Raw genomic sequence first — 13,083 nt, forward strand, 5'->3', positions numbered from 1 at the left:
AACGAAGGACATCAAGTACTAGTTTAGACTACAAACATTCACGTGTTCATCAGATAAGCACAGAAGGACGTTCCTAACATCTCACTCACTGCAGTCCACAAGGCATTCCATTTAAATCCTTTCTGTTTTTTGTGGAAACATGAGTCAAACTCATAATTTGTGGTGACTCTGCTGTAAGCGCACCTGTATAGAAGTTTGATGACTAACCGTGGAGGGTGATCATTATTAAGGACATGTTATTCGACGCTGAAAGCATTGCCGGTCGCGCAAACATCACCTCTCGCTGAACTACAAGCTCACACTCTTTCTGTGTGACATGACATAACAGCATGGCTTACATGAAACACTGCTGTTTATTTTGAATGAGATTACGCTGTCTGGCATTCCTGTGTGGTATCTTTCATAGTAAAGACGCTTTTGCTTCGTCCCTCATCTGAGCCTTCTGTCAACAAAACAGAGGTCCTTCTCAGACACATGATAGAACAAAACTCAGAGCGAAGTGACACAAACAGCTTGTGGGAGACATATTCCATCATATAAGATGTTGACGGGGCGGGGGGGGGGGGCTCATACACAGCTGTGTAGCTGCCGCCCAAGGGACCTGTTTGTTTTCTCACTGAAATGACAACTGAAACACACAGTGCTGCCGCCCAGAAAACAGGCAGAGCGACAGCAGAAATATTGTACCTGCATCAAATAAACATTAATCCATGTAATTTCATGCTTCCATCAGCATCCATCCTCTTCTCTTTACAGAAGCCTTTACTTGAGCGTTGAATCATAATGCATTTTATTGATCATAAGTCTTAAAAAATCATCATCTAGACACACGGCTCACGTCACAAGAAGCTCTGGAGGAAAAAGTCTTTATGCGTAAGATATAATGGAGACGGTCAGCAGTCAGTGATTACACTGACAAACGTAAAATATGGTAAGATTTGATGACTGAAAACACATAAACAGAATATGTGGACAGAGCGAAGTTCTTCAAAATGTTTGGTATTCATCTTCGGGAGAATTTTTCAGGTTTCTCGGGATGATATGCAGGCTGCTCAGCAGCAGACAGAAAATCCCTGCAGACTGCAGATGGTGGTTAAAAATAAAAATAACTGGCTGCCTGCTGCTGTCACTGGAGGATATTGCAGCAACACACTACTTCCCAAGAGCCATACAAGACCACTCCCACCCCGGCCATCACCTGTTTGATCTGCTGCCCTCTGGCTGATACAGATCAATGAAAACACACACGTCCTGGTTCAGAGAGTTTTCATCCAACGGCCGTCTGTGCTCTGAGCAGAACGTGTTAATGCTGCCGCAATCTGGTCAGAATTGTTTATATTTTATACTTCAGCCACGTGCTTTCACTTTAGCCCAGTAATGCCAAATATAGATTACTTATTTGTCATTAATGTAAGACCTGATTCAATTGAATACAGTATTTGTATTGTGCAGTGTGTTTTTATTTTTATTTTTTTAATTTTTTGTAGTTAACACCAGCTATGAAATTACTTTCAGTATTTGGACAACTTACATTGACAACAAAGGAATTGAATTGAATTGAATGCATGTTTTTTTTCTTCTTGCAGATCATTTATGGAAGATAGTCCTATTTGTAAATGAATTTGCAGTTTTGAGTGAGATCTTAACTCTCAAAACAAAAGTTTTAAAGTGTTTCATCCTTGAATTCTCATTTGTGTTGTTAAAAAAGGAAGTTGATTAGCCATAATATTTTTTTTTTCTGGCTTAGACTATTACGCGTGTTAGCTTTCAGGAAGATCAATAACAAAAGAGGATATGAGAGTAGAATGAATTCATCAGATTTGAAATAGTCATTGATGAGGTTTTGTGTAGTTACTACTTTATGCCTGTAGGGGGCAGAGTTGTGCTACTGAAACTGCAAAGGCATTACATCATTCTGTCGCCATATTTAGAAAAGGATAGAAATTGACAGATAAAAAACGGCAAGTTATGTTGATACCTCAACTTACAAAGCACACTTTGACTCGACAATTCTAAAGTTTGTGGATTTACAGATTTGCTATTAAAACGTTTGCTTTACCAATCTCGTGTTTCGCGTCTTTGGACCCTCTCGGCTTTCCGTCGCAGTGGCGGACATACGTCACAGCGCGGGTTGTTGTTATTTGGCGGGAGGGCAGCGAGCAGAGTCAGGCTGTGTGCTGTCAACGCACACTTTAACGTTTAATAAAGCCAATACGCGATGAGTCTATGGGTGGACAAATACCGGCCGACATTGCTCGGGAAGCTGGACTTCCATAAAGAGCAAGCAGCGCAGCTGAAAAACCTGGTAAGAGCCGCTTCGTGCAGGTTAGCAGGCTAGCATCAGACACGTCTGTTTGTTTACAGTTTGTTATTCTTATAAATGTCACACTGTTTTCGTGTCCACTGTCAGAACGTGTGATCAAGAGAAGTAAAGCCTCCGTGAACGTGTGCTTCAGGTTCAATGCGGAGACTTCCCACACTTGTTGGTGTACGGCCCCTCCGGTGCGGGGAAGAAGACCCGCATCATGTGTCTGCTGAGGGAGCTGTACGGAGCCGGAGTGGAGAAGCTTCGCATTGAGCATCAAACCATCGTGGTGAGAAAGAAAACAGATAATATGTTCTCTCCGGTGACAAGCGTGTACCGGGAGGGAACCGGGGTCACTTACTTAGTAACCTGAAGGTGAATACGGACACAGTCAAAAATAACTTTCACCAAAGCTTCGCTGTTATTAGTTAAAAGTTTATTCCATGTTTGGTCTAATTAAGAGACACGGTGAAAGAGGATCTTATGAGATCACACAGACGGTCTTATTTGTTATGAGGTTGGGTTGTTTTTTGTTTAAGCCTATACAAAGTTCAATATCTAGTTGTTGCAATATTTTCTCATATTATTATGAGCTTCAGGAATAAAATGAGTGTGAGAAACCTCCAACACTGTCAGAAATCCTGCAATAAATAATTGATGATAAAACTGGGATGTTAGATATGATATCAATAGTGTTTGATGTTGAGAGTGAATACCATTAGACGCTCACACTAACTATTACTGCTCACATGTCATGTTTCATATCTGCTCCCAGTCTTCATGTTTCCAGGTATAGTTTTGGTTTCAGGGTTTTTTCTTCGTCTTTTTTTCCAAACAGGCTCCGTCAAAGAAGAAAATCGAGATCAACACAATAGCCAGCAATTACCACTTAGAAGTCAACCCAAGGTATGCTTCAAGAGAAGTACATTTCTCGTCGGTTACGTTTGTTACATTACATTTGAATGCTGTTATAGTTATATCAAGATTGGAATAACTTCTGTTGTGTGTTGTGCAGCGATGCAGGAAACCAGGACCGTGTGGTGGTGCAGGAGCTGATCAAAACTGTTGCGCAGTCCCAGCAAATCCAGTCGAGCACTCAAAGAGAGTTTAAAGGTAGTTAAACCTTCTGAATAGTAGCTCGTCAAGGTTTTTGAATAGTAATTAAAGATCACAATTACCGTAGAACAATCATACATTCAGAGAAATATTCCCTGATTCCGATGGAGCAAAGAAATAACTTTTGATGTTCACTCTGCTTTTCTTCTCAGTGGTGTTGCTTACAGATGTGGACAGACTCACGAAGGATGCCCAGCATGCCCTCCGTCGCACAATGGAAAAGTACATGGCCACCTGCCGTCTCATCCTCTGCTCGACCTCCACCTCCAAGGTCATCGGACCGATCCGGAGCCGTTGTCTGGCTATCAGAGTTCCTCTGCCGAGCACAGAGGAGGTGACAGGAGACGCTGCAGTTAGGACTCAAATGACTTCTCAATAATCGGCAGATAACTTCACCTTCCGCCTGTCGTGCAGGTCTGCAGCGTCCTCACGTCGGTCTGTAAGAAGGAGGGTCTTCTCCTCCCGCCGGAGCTCGCCAAGCAAATCAGCGAGAAATCCGGTCGCAACCTGCGAAAAGCTCTCCTAATGTGTGAAGCCTGCAGAGTGCAACAGTGAGTTGTGATCCGTTATTATTGTGGTTTTACTGCTGCACGGTCCGGAGAGTCATGATGAACACAAGCCCCATCATCTGACTTCTGCAGGTATCCGTTCTCGGTGGACCAGGACATTCCCGGGACAGACTGGGAGGTTTATCTCAGAGAAACAGCGAATGCCATCGTCAGCCAGCAGACCCCGCAGAGGTACAGACATCCAGACAGTTACAGATCAAATCATCACGCTGGTGGTTGTATTCTAACGACAGGCTCTCAATGGTCTCTGCAGGCTGCTGGAGGTGCGAGCCCGGCTGTACGAGCTGCTGACTCACTGCATCCCCCCCGACATCATCATGAAGGTACGATTGACCACAGCCCATCTGTCAAAGCAGTGAAAGATCTGCTCTTTTTTTTAAAGCTGCTCTTATTTAACTCTCTGCCAGGGTCTGGTCAAAGAATTGTTGAACAACTGCGACGGCCAGCTAAAGACGGAGGTGGCCCACATGGCCGCTTACTACGAACACAGACTGCAGCTGGGAAACAAAGCCATCTACCACCTGGAGGCCTTCACTGCCAAGTTCATGGCCATCTACAAGAAGTTCATGGAGGACGGCCTGGATGCCATGATGTTTTGAGAAATAGCAACGTGCTTCTCCTGTTTTCGTCCCGACAACACCTTCAGTACACTTCAGACAGACTGTTGTATACAATCTATTGGGGTTTTTTCTGTTTACTCTTGACAATGCACACAAGTTTGGACTGTAGCTCTAATAAAGTCAAACATGATCTAAATACCAAACAGACCCGTTTGTATTGGAAATATTTCGAAGTTTGGAGATATTTTCCAGATGGATATCAGGATAAGTAATTTTGTTAACGTGTGACGGTTTGTTTCTGACCACAATCAGACTTCTTCATTCAAATGTAACAATGGTTATCCAGCAGACGTCAGACTGAGGCTTTCTTAGATTGCTGAGCGATGAAAGATGTAATATAAGAAAACTTTGAAACGTGCACAACAGAGGAATTCCTGCCTACAATTTTACTTTTAGAAAGTTGGATCGATCACATCTTTATCCTGACGTCCTCTGTTGAAAAGGAAACCATCGTCCCTGTTAATATTCATTATTTACTATATATTTCCAGTGACTTGCTGTCTTTGTACTATTCATCATAAAGACGGACGGGGTGTCAAACTTAAGGCCCAACATGATCCAGTTCATCCGGCAGAAAGTCTAAACATTATAAAAAAAAAAAAAAACATGAAGTGGCATCTTCCAATAAAAGTAACTGCTGTTTATAATGTGTTCACTGAGGATTGTACTGTTTTTGTAGAATTAACAGATCTGAACCAGTAGATGGACGGGTGAGGTGAGGTGTCATTAGCAGACACACACACACACACGTGTTTGTTTGACATGTGTCTGTTTCTTTCCACTCCAATCTGGAAGGCTTCGCCAATAAATCAATAATAAATCAATAAAGTCTGCAACCGGAAGTGTTTGTCAGAGCAAATGTGATTTGGCACCACGAGGCACTCAGACCCGTCTCACTGAAGACCTGAGCCCAGCAGACAGGACACATTAGATTAAAATAAACAATGTGGGAGAGACGCTTACAGATCGTTCAACAGATTTTCAAATTAAGACTTCAGAGTCAAAGCACATGTCGTATTACTGGAACACAATTCAAAGAAAAAAAAAGGGAATGGAAAAAGTTGGATGTGGTTCTTGGAAAATTCACTATTTAATTCCAAATGACACAATATTGAAATTATCTTAACTTGTTCAGGTTTTGTACGAATAGATATTAATATTTCGATTTAATAATATACCTCTCTGCACCAAGACAATGAGGAAACATTTAAAGCCGACAATATTTAAAGGTAATTTTGCTGGTCAGACCCACTCAAGCTCAATTTGGACATTTGTTTTTAAACACTAGTATGACACAGGATGTAAGAACGGTTATAACAACTAAAGTGCGAGGATGACCTAGTCAGACACGGTTCAACATAAAATCCACAAAATAACTAAAACATCATACGAACTGCTGCACTCTGAGTGCAGCTCCTGCTGAGAGTCATTGATAAAAAAAAAATAAAAAAAAAGACATGTCAGTAGCACTCTTTGTGTCTTCTGGCTGTATAATAAATAATGAGCCCCAGGGTGATCAGCACTCCGGAGCCCACCAGGGTCAGGAAGCCCACCACGGGCCTCTTCACCAGGGTGTGGCAGCCGAGGCAGGACTGCGGCAGGACGGGGCACTGCTGCGGCGCCGCTCCCTGGATGGGGAAGCCGTTGTGCTGGATGATGTTGCGGTAGTTGGACAGTGAGGCCTTGACGATGACCTCCTCGTGGACTTGGCCGTACATGCCGAACTCCGGGTCCCTTTGGTCGCTCAGCGCGTAGGCAAAGTAACCTTTAAGGTTTACGCCGTCCAGGGCGTACGCTTCGCAGGGGGGACAGGAGACGCGTTAGGGGAGGAGCACATTGGATTTAGAGCATTACCTGATGCTGATCAATAACTGTCCGTTTCTACAGGCTGTGTTCTCACTGAGAAAAAGCATCCGAATAAATCCTGTCCACTTGTTCATGGTAGTTAACAACAAACCAATCCAGATTAACAATAATTCTTCGTTTAAATAGACTGTGTATTAAATTTGAATTATGACTAAATAAAATCGGTTTATTCTTCATTATTTTAGCCTATAAGAAAACAAAAAACTAATCTGAGAATATTTGAATTTTACATGAATCAAATGTTCTTTTTAGCAGAGTTCATAGTTATCGCAATAGAACAGAATATAAATACTTTATTATGCCCAGAGGGATTTTTTTTAAATCAGAATTTTAACAATGTGTTGGGAATAAGTGACAAAACGTAACATTTTTCAGTATTTGAAGTGTTTGCAGGGTTTCCAGTGAGTAACTATTGAGGACAGGTCATATAGTACGACACTGCAACACGCCAGCGTCTCTAACCCAGTAAACTTTACAATTACAGGGACGTAGTGGCAAGTAACCTCGACTCAATAATTTTTTGTTGATCTCAGCAGATACGTGGGCTCTCAGTCAGCTGTCCAGTCACAGGTCAGTGACCAAAATTCTTGTCTAATAATTAAGCTGTGAAGAGGCCGTGGAGGGGGAGAACTCCAGTCCCCTCTGAAGGGCTGAGCACTCAAACTCAGTGATGATGGTGTTTATCTGTATTCATTTTATATATATGTATGTGTGTGTGTGTGTGTGTGTGTGTGTGCTCACCTTTAAGTGCCTCATTGATGTAGTTGTACAGGTAGTAAACCCTCAGGCTGTCTTTAAACCGGGCGGGGTCCTCCTGCACGCCGTTCGCCATCACGTATACGGGCACATCGGAATAATGTTCCTTCACCTTTCACAGCAAGAATAAGGTCAGTTCCCATCCGTCACGTTGTTCTATCAAAAATCACTTTCAAACAATATACAACTTGAGGGCTTAAAACCTCCAAACCGGGGTTAATCTTATCCTCCATAAGGCGACCTCGATGTCGTCCTTATTCCATACACATTAAAAGATATTATTGACGGCCCTTGTACTCCAAAGGCAAGAAAAGATCAACTCTTCTTGTGCTTTGGACAAGCAAGAAATACAAGTACTCTATATACAAGTATTTGGCTTTGACGAGAGTTGTTTGGATGAGTTGGATCTCTCCGTTCTTACCCAGTTGAGGGCTTTTCTCAGACCCCAGGGCACCACAGGCCTCGGAGACAGGATCCACGTGGTGTCGACCATGTGCTGGACCTCCAGTAGGGCCGTGTAGGTGTAGCTGCAGACACAGAAGAGGATTCATAGTGATGTGTGTCACTACACTGACTTCCACCTAAAACTACTGGAAAAATTGACTTTTGGCGCCCGTCTCCGTATCATCCGACTTGTGTCACCATAAAAATGAGTTTGATCTTACGAGTCCTCTTTGGCGTGGGTCACCAGTTTGGTGCTGAAGTGGCTGATGGCGAAGAAGTCGAACGTCCCTTTGACCAGCTGCTTGTCATCCTCGTTGAAAACCGGCAGTCTGCAGAAACACGTTTGGTTGTTTTTTTGCATCAGGATATATTGAGAATATAATGAATAAATATGTAAATATAGTGGAGCTGGCTAAATATTTTGTGTTGCGCTGCCGGCTGGAAGAATTAAATGACCTAAATTCAGAATAAACACAGTTAATGTAGACTTTTAAAAGGGAAGGGATTTTATCGTCCAACACAGAGACAGCACCGATGTGTGTGAATTCAGGGAAAAGAAAAGAGAGTTTGTACTCAAGCGAGTTGAGCTGCCGCAGCCAGCTCCTCATCCCCGGAGGATAATCCCCGCTGCCAAAGATCGGCTCTGCAAACCAGCCAACGCTGAAGTCCAAAACCCTCTTAGCCGGCTCCACGTCCTCCCGGCTGAACGAGAACGCCGGCTCCACCCAGTCCAGGTGCAGCGCCAGAGACACCTGAGACGACACTCTTATTGTTTTACCGAGTCCATTTGTGCAGAAGGAAGCTTTACATTTTTATGATTTCTTCTTCATGGCCACATCAACTAACCTGTCCTCCCTGTAAGCGTCTGAACTCGCCGTCGTAAGCGTGCCAGGCCAGGGCGTGCGCCCGCAGCATCTCGTGGCCCTCCTGGTAGCTCACCATCTTGTCGTTGGGCTCGTTCAGGGTGATCCACATCTTCACGTGAGCGCCGAGTTCTCTGTAGCAGAGTCGGGCGTAGTCTGCAAAGGCCTCTGGAGTTCCCCTGAGAAGCAAACGCTCAAGTTTATGAAGATTTACACCACTGCAGTGGAGTGTCGTAGTGTATACAGGTCAAGCCTGGGCGAGGACGACTTCCTGTTCTCAGTTTGTGTGTTTTTCCTGTCTGTGTGTGTGAGTTTTATTACCCAGTGCTACCCACGCACAGTCCAAACACATTTGCAATGACAGGCGACCCTCTATTTCACATAGTGAGCCGGGACTCGACCGCAGGCCGGATGAAGCCCTACAGAAGACGGACGTGGACACTGGGTTTAGTATGAACCTCTAAGGACACGGCAGCGAGTGATAACGACTCGCTCTATGGACGTAAGAAGGACAAACAGTTCCTTGACCATGTTTCCTGTTACAACAGACCTGTCTGTCAGCCATCATAAATGGTGATAACTCAAAATGCTTTTCGATTAATATTTATTTGTTCTGTGCTCAGGGTTGACCTCCTGACTTGGACGTCATCAAGCCTGACGTGTAAAGAGCGACTGCGTCCCCGGGTCAGTTCTGGTTCGGACCTGTTCAGCCACTTGTTGGCGGTGTCCAGCGGCGGCGGCAGGCTACTGTGCTGCCGCATGCGATGCCACAGAGTGACCACGGGTGTGACGTTGGCGCGCAGCAGCTGGTGGGTGAAGCAGCGGTAGTAACCCAGCAGGGTGGTGTTCGGGTGAGCCACGTCACCGGTGGGCACCAGAGCCGACCAGTTGAGGGCAAAGTGAAAGTGGTTTACGCCCACATGCCGGATCTCATTCACCTTGGAGGGAGAAACAGAAGGTTGACATTTTTGGGGGCATGGAGGAACCTCCTGTGTGGAGTTTGCATGTTCTCCCTGCATGCCAGTACTCTGAACAGGTACGACTGATCAATAACTGTGTTTTACTTCTTATTATACAATTCGCAATCAATAAGAATAGAGTTCATGTCCCGTCTTAGCTCTATGCCTGATATGTTGTGCATGAAGAAACTTTTAAGTGTGTATCAGAAGAATAGACCTGCTGTTGAATGGTGGCGTAGTCAGCGCAGTGCGAGCTTCGGCGTAGAGGAGGAGCACTCAAGCCCTCCAGCCTCGTCAGCTCTCCGTTGTGGGAGACGTTCCAGAGGTAAACACTGGGGTCCGCAAACTGGCTGGGAGTGGTCTCCACCTGTGACATGAGCGGCGACAAACAAAGAGCGAAAACTAAATGAAAACACACGCGTGTAAACATGCACTTGGGAACCCGGGTGGTACTACGCTCACAACTGCAGGTATAAAGGCCAAATGGGGCAAATCGATCACAGCAGTCGACCCTGCGCTTGTTTGGCTAAAAGCACGTAGACTGTGACTTTATGTGGTTTATGATTAAAAGAGGAGCCAGTGTGGAGCCTGCTTCTTAGCTGGACTTTCACCATTGAAACTACATGTGTCAAATAATAGAACAATCATGACTCTTCTTAGACAATATGAAGGGTTTGACCTCAAATTCGCAACAAATGGGCTGAACTTGAATTTCTTAAAAAGTGTCAACAGAAAACATCCATTATAAAGAGTTAATGTCACACTTGGATGAATATTAGGAGGGTTTTTATGGAATCTGCACCAAAAGATAATTAGATTGATATTTACTTTCTGAGAAAGCATTGTGTAACTTAGATTCCATCTATATTCAACCTATGCTCCCCTCGCACCGTAAATAGACTGAATTCTAGTTACCATAATTACCCACCCCATCGTGGACAAACCTGTATGGAGTTGGCCGACACCCCCCAAGCAAAGTTGCAGGGGAAGACCCCCTGTGCCGGTCTGTTCTCCGGAAGCTCTGGAAAACCGTTCTTATGAATGACATTTCTGTGTATAATGATATGAGAGAGAGAGAGAGAGCGGCAAAGGCCTCCAGTCAGGAGAAGCTGTGAAGTGGTCATCAGCCTGAACGGTCAATTTCAACCAGAGTAAAGAGTTCAGCAGTTTGTGTGACTGGAACTCATCCTGATGTACTTGTAAAAGGTGGCGGACGTCTTTGGCTCCCTCTTCATGTCCGGAGTGTTGAAGTCGATGTAATAAAGCCCTCGCCGTATCCCATATTCCCGGTGCCACTCGAAGCCATCTATCAGCGACCAGGCTGTGTACCCGATCACGTTCACTCCATCTATGACGATTGCTGATTCACAAACATGGGACGACACATGAGTCAGCTGAGAAACGCACAGATAACATGGAGGGAATGAACGGTCTCCATGTTGCCACTGAGATTCCATGTGGACGAAGCAGGAAAGAAGGGGGCTTGTGGTGGACTTTACATTTCAGTGCTCCTGCGATGAACCTCTTGAGGTAGAACATGTGCTTTGGATCTTCTGTTTTGGTGTTTCCCAGGACATACCTGAACAGATTAAAGCACAGAATGGTAAACACAGTAAACCATAATCGGGCATCACAGATGCACACACCAATGGGAACACACCAGCCGCTCTGCACCACGAAGATGGGCGGACTGTCGTACTCTGCGTTGACCCAGTAGAGCAGCATCCTCAGGTCCAGGTCCTCCTGCTGCCCAAACTTCAGGCTGTCGTTGACGAGCTGAAAGCTCAGCGTCGCTCCGTAGGAAAGGGCGAAGAAGTCGGCCGTCCCTCTCACCTGCTCCCTTTCCTCCTCGGTGAAGGAGGGCAGCCGTGAGCCCAGCCTGGTCTTCATGCACGGAGGGTAGTCTCCGTCTGTGAACAGCGGCCGGGCGAACCAGCCCAGGACGTGGTCCAGGGAGCACTGGCACTCCTTCAGGCTCTCCGGGCGAGTGCGGGTGGGCTTGATCCAGTGAGAGGCCAGCGCCATGGACAGCTTGCCCTGCTGCCGGGGCCGGTAGCGTCGGTCGTAGAGGTGCCAGGCAGCTGCATGAGCCTGCAGGAGAGGAGAGACTCAGGCAGCTGATACATAAAGTAAACATTGAAAGAATGGAATGTTAAAGTTAGTTACCAATGACATCAGTGAACTGGTTAGAGAGTTTCACAAATGACTTATGAAGCAACAACATTATAAAGATTAAGAGATAAAACAATTGAAAGTTTCAAAAAGCTGGATTATTGGGTTAAAAAATGAACAGATGTTAGCAATAGAAGACATTGATTTACTTTATACTTTCATAAATCCCTGTTTATTACTTTAATACACTGTTATTTCTTCCCTTTATTTTTTTAAAACTGTTTATTTTTAATTGAGTGAAAAAAGTTAATATTCAATGGAGTGAATTAGTTATTGGGCTAATTACAATAATAATAATATTAACTTATATATATATTTTGGGGGATGTGGTGGTCGAGATGTTAGAGAAGCAAAATTGTGATCGGGTTTGAATCCCACAGCTGATGTGGGTCCCTGATCCCTTGACCCCCCCCCCCCCATCAACGCCCACATTCCAGGAATAGGGTGGGTCAATGTTAGTAATAACATTATATTCTACTATTTGGTAAAGCAGGTTTTGAATCACTTGGCAACTTTGATCAATGAAATTACAAATAATAATTCAACTTTAACAGAATGAATTCATATGAGAATTAAACCATAAAAGTAGAATAAATAAATGAAGCACGAATGAAAAGGAAGATGGTGCGTAACATCCCACGCACCTTGATCAGGTTGTGTCCCACCCTTAACGGGAGGTCAGGGTCACTCTTGATTCCCGGGGCCACCAAACCGGTGCCGTACCCGTGACGCGCCACCACGAACGGGTTATCGATGGTGATCCAGAACTTCACATCATCCCCGAACGTCTGGAAGCAGAAATCTGCGTAATCCCTGAAGATGGCCACCAGCTCGGGGTTGCTCCAGCCGCCCAGGGTCTGCTGCAGGTGGTCGGGCAGGTCCCAGTGGTACAGGGTGACCACCGGCTGGACGCCGACCTCCTTCAGCCGCTTGATGAGCGTCCGGTAGTAGTTGGTGCCGATCTCGTTGCAGCTCCCGCGGGTCCCGTTGGGAAAGATCCTGGACCAGGACAGGGAGAACCGGTAGTGAGTGACCTTCAGTTGCTGGATGGCTCGGATGTCGGCGCGGAAGTTGTGGTAGCTGTCGCTGCCCACGTCCCCTTTGGCCATCCGGTTCCCGCCGCGCGTAAAAGTGTCCCAAATGGAGAGCCCCTTGCCGTCCTTCTCGAACGCGCCCTCCACCTGGTACGCCGCCGTGCCCACGGCCCAGATGAAGTCCCTGGGGAAGGTATCGTAGAGGAAAGCCTCGTCTCCGGGGTAGGGAAGCTTGCTGAAGCGCCTCCACGTCTTCAGACCCGCGTTGGGCTTCGCTGCAGCGGAGGTGAGGGCGAGGAAGGTCAGGAGGGCGCGCACACCGATCATGATGCCGGTTTGTCTAGTTTTCTTTAAGCTTGACCATGCTTGCTGGTTTCCA

The 13,083-nt window shown here is 45.5% G+C and overlaps 2 protein-coding genes across 3 annotated transcripts; one reads left to right on the top strand and one right to left on the bottom strand.

Moving 5' to 3' along the window:
- Positions 1–1,876: 1,876 nt before the first annotated feature.
- On the top strand, positions 1,877–5,450 carry rfc3 (replication factor C (activator 1) 3). Of its 2 annotated transcripts, none has more exons than XM_080482769.1 (9): positions 1,877–2,305; positions 2,457–2,594; positions 3,144–3,211; positions 3,321–3,418; positions 3,574–3,755; positions 3,836–3,972; positions 4,063–4,161; positions 4,244–4,313; positions 4,398–5,450. In XM_080482769.1, exons 1-9 carry the CDS (start codon positions 2,219–2,221, stop codon positions 4,587–4,589), a joined length of 1,071 nt encoding a protein of 356 aa, XP_080338895.1. In that variant the 5' UTR covers positions 1,877–2,218; the 3' UTR covers positions 4,590–5,450. The 2 variants fall into 2 exon arrangements, with proteins under 2 accessions (XP_080338895.1, XP_080338896.1); XM_080482770.1 differs by having other exon boundaries at positions 2,122–2,305; positions 2,411–2,594.
- Positions 5,451–5,676: 226 nt separating this feature from the next.
- On the bottom strand, positions 5,677–13,083 carry kl (klotho). Its single transcript, XM_080482696.1, has 13 exons — positions 12,315–13,083; positions 11,159–11,589; positions 10,998–11,077; positions 10,696–10,858; positions 10,443–10,548; positions 9,716–9,865; positions 9,242–9,477; positions 8,523–8,718; positions 8,250–8,428; positions 7,898–8,005; positions 7,654–7,759; positions 7,218–7,344; positions 5,677–6,405 (listed from the first exon to the last, which is right to left on the bottom strand). The coding sequence occupies exons 1-13, from the start codon at positions 13,029–13,031 to the stop codon at positions 6,071–6,073; spliced, it is 2,934 nt and encodes a 977-aa protein (XP_080338822.1). The 5' UTR covers positions 13,032–13,083; the 3' UTR covers positions 5,677–6,070.

Source organism: Lipophrys pholis (assembly GCF_963383615.2).
Source record: "Lipophrys pholis genome assembly, chromosome: 16".
NCBI classification, from domain to species: domain Eukaryota; kingdom Metazoa; phylum Chordata; class Actinopteri; order Blenniiformes; family Blenniidae; genus Lipophrys; species Lipophrys pholis.